Consider the following 2,377-nt stretch of genomic DNA (forward strand, 5'->3'; position numbering starts at 1 on the left):
GCGGACGGCCAAGATCGCGGCTAGGATTAGTTAAGGCCGTGGCTAAGCTCGCAGCCAGAGCTAGCTAAGGCTGTGACCAACCAAGCTCGAGAGCATGCATGGCTGAGGCAAGCATTGAACTTCTCGCAGCCGGCCAAGCTCACGATTGGGGGAGCTTCCTGCAAAGTTCATGGCAGATCAAGTTCGTGGTCGGATAAGCTCGACTCCGCAAAGTCGTGATTGTCTAATCTCGTGGTCGACCCAGCTCATGGTTGCGAGCTCACAGTTGGCCAAGCTCGTGGCTATGGGCTCATGTCTTGACCAAGCTTGTTGTTGGCAAAGCTCGCACTCCCAAGCTCACGATTGGCCAAGCTCGCGGTCCCGAGCTCACGATGGGAAGGGGGAAGGAGAGGGAAGGGGAAAGAAGCATATTGAAGGAGAGGGAAAGAGGTTGCATGCCGGAGAGATCAAAGAGGAGAGGAGTTAGCCGGAGATCGGGGCCGTGAGCAAAATCGCTAGAGAGAGGAGAAGTGTGGTCGGGAATCGGGAATCAAAATTAGTAATGAAACCCTAATTTTGATCCCCAAACTAGAGCCGGAATTAGGGTTCCATGGCTAATTAGCTATGAAACTTAATACCGTCTCTAATTAGATACAGAATCTATCGCTAATTTTACAATGTAACAGTAATGAAATTAGATTTTCCACAACTAATTCGGTCGCTAAAACTGCAGCACAAGCTGATGTTCCATTGTCATGTTTGGAACGAGATCACCTTAACTCGGGATTCCTGCACAGCTGTTGCTTTCTTCAAGCGTATTTTCCTCAAAATTAACAAGATTTTTTTTCTTGAAACCAATGTTAAAACAGATTGATTAAACTATCAAAATATTGGTCAGAAGGACAGCAGTACATGGTTGAATAATTTTCCCAACAAGAGAAGAAATCTAAAAGCAGCTGCAAAGTCAATTCCCTGGCTAGCATTTATCCTGTGGGTAGCTACTGAAACAAGACTCACTTGGATCATCAAACCATGGGCTTTCCAAAACTGAAATGCCAACTTGCCAAGTGATAACTTACAAGCTACAAATTAAAATGTGACAACTATATATATACATATATATATATATATATATACCACCAACCCCTCCATCTACTTAATTCCTTGGTTTAGTTTAGGTGTGATCTTATTGATTTGATGTCGTTTTTTTTTTAAAAAAAAAAAGAAGTATTTTTGGTTTGGATGTCCAACTCTATCCAAGTAGTTTTACTTTCAAAACAAAAGAAAACAAAAATCATACTGAAATTTAACCACAAATATCGAACGCTCCGTCCTATAAATACAGCGGTTCACCCACTTCATTGGCATTGCAACCAACGCTGCCATCTACTCTCGTTGCTTGGGATCTGAAATACCGATTGTGAGGCAGAGACCGCGAGGAGATGGCGACCCACGGAAAGAGAGTCTACACCTTGGCCGACGTCGCCGCCCACAGTTCCCGCAATGACTGTTGGCTCGTCATCGGCGGCAAGGTTCGTCTTCTGTCTTCGTGTATATCTATAGAGCATAGAGAGCTGATGCTAAAATGTTTAGTTTTTCTTCGTTGTAATTAACATAAGTTTCAAATCTGCATGGATTTTCTCATGCTTCTCGATCGATATATGCAGGTTTATGATGTGACCAAATTCTTAGAAGACCACCCTGGAGGAGAAGAGGTTTTGTTGGCATCAGTCGGTAAATCTATTCATATATATATAAAATCATTTTATCAGTAACAGAGTTTAACGTGGAACATTTACATCTCAATTTGCTTCCGCAGGGAAAGACTCGACTAATGATTTTGAAGACATCGGGCACACGAAAAACGCAAGGGCGATCATGGCCCAGTATTTCGTCGGCGAGATCGACGCGGCGTCCATCCCTACAAAAATCAAATACACTCCTCCCAAGCAACCTTTCTACAATCAGGACAAGACTCCCCAGTTCATCCTTAAACTCGTCCAGCTTTTGATCCCGGTGACCATCCTGGCGCTGGCTCTGAGTGTCAGAATCTACACCAACCAATCGACTTAAGAATCTCCTCCCCTCCCCTACTACAACAATTAATATATATGTACCACAAGTGTAGACCCCTGTGTCGTCCTTGTTGTTGACCGCTTGATTTCCCCTCATTTAATTTGTGCGATCGAATAAGTTGGTGAGTTTTATGACCGTCGTTATTGTAATAATGTCATCGAGTGGCTTAGAGCGTCCTGCAATTTCTTAGCTTGTTACTTGTTTGAATCGCTCTTTTATAAAACCATATAAATAGCATGCAACTAGCTAAAGAAATTGATGATATCTATCCTTCCCATTCATCTTATCTTGGCCATTTAACACCTTAATTTCATTTTGTATT

General features: G+C 42.9%; 1 protein-coding gene across 1 annotated transcript; it reads left to right on the forward strand.

Annotated features, from left to right (window-relative positions):
- Nucleotides 1-1,340: 1,340 nt before the first annotated feature.
- Nucleotides 1,341-2,172, forward strand: LOC122053522 (cytochrome b5-like). The gene is made up of 3 exons (XM_042615575.1): nt 1,341-1,511; nt 1,647-1,713; nt 1,799-2,172. Exons 1-3 carry the CDS (start codon nt 1,422-1,424, stop codon nt 2,050-2,052), a joined length of 411 nt encoding a protein of 136 aa, XP_042471509.1. The 5' UTR covers nt 1,341-1,421; the 3' UTR covers nt 2,053-2,172.
- The last annotated feature ends 205 nt before the right edge of the window (nt 2,173-2,377 follow it).

Source organism: Zingiber officinale, chromosome 3A, assembly GCF_018446385.1.
Source record: "Zingiber officinale cultivar Zhangliang chromosome 3A, Zo_v1.1, whole genome shotgun sequence".
Classification (NCBI taxonomy): Eukaryota; Viridiplantae; Streptophyta; class Magnoliopsida; order Zingiberales; family Zingiberaceae; genus Zingiber; species Zingiber officinale.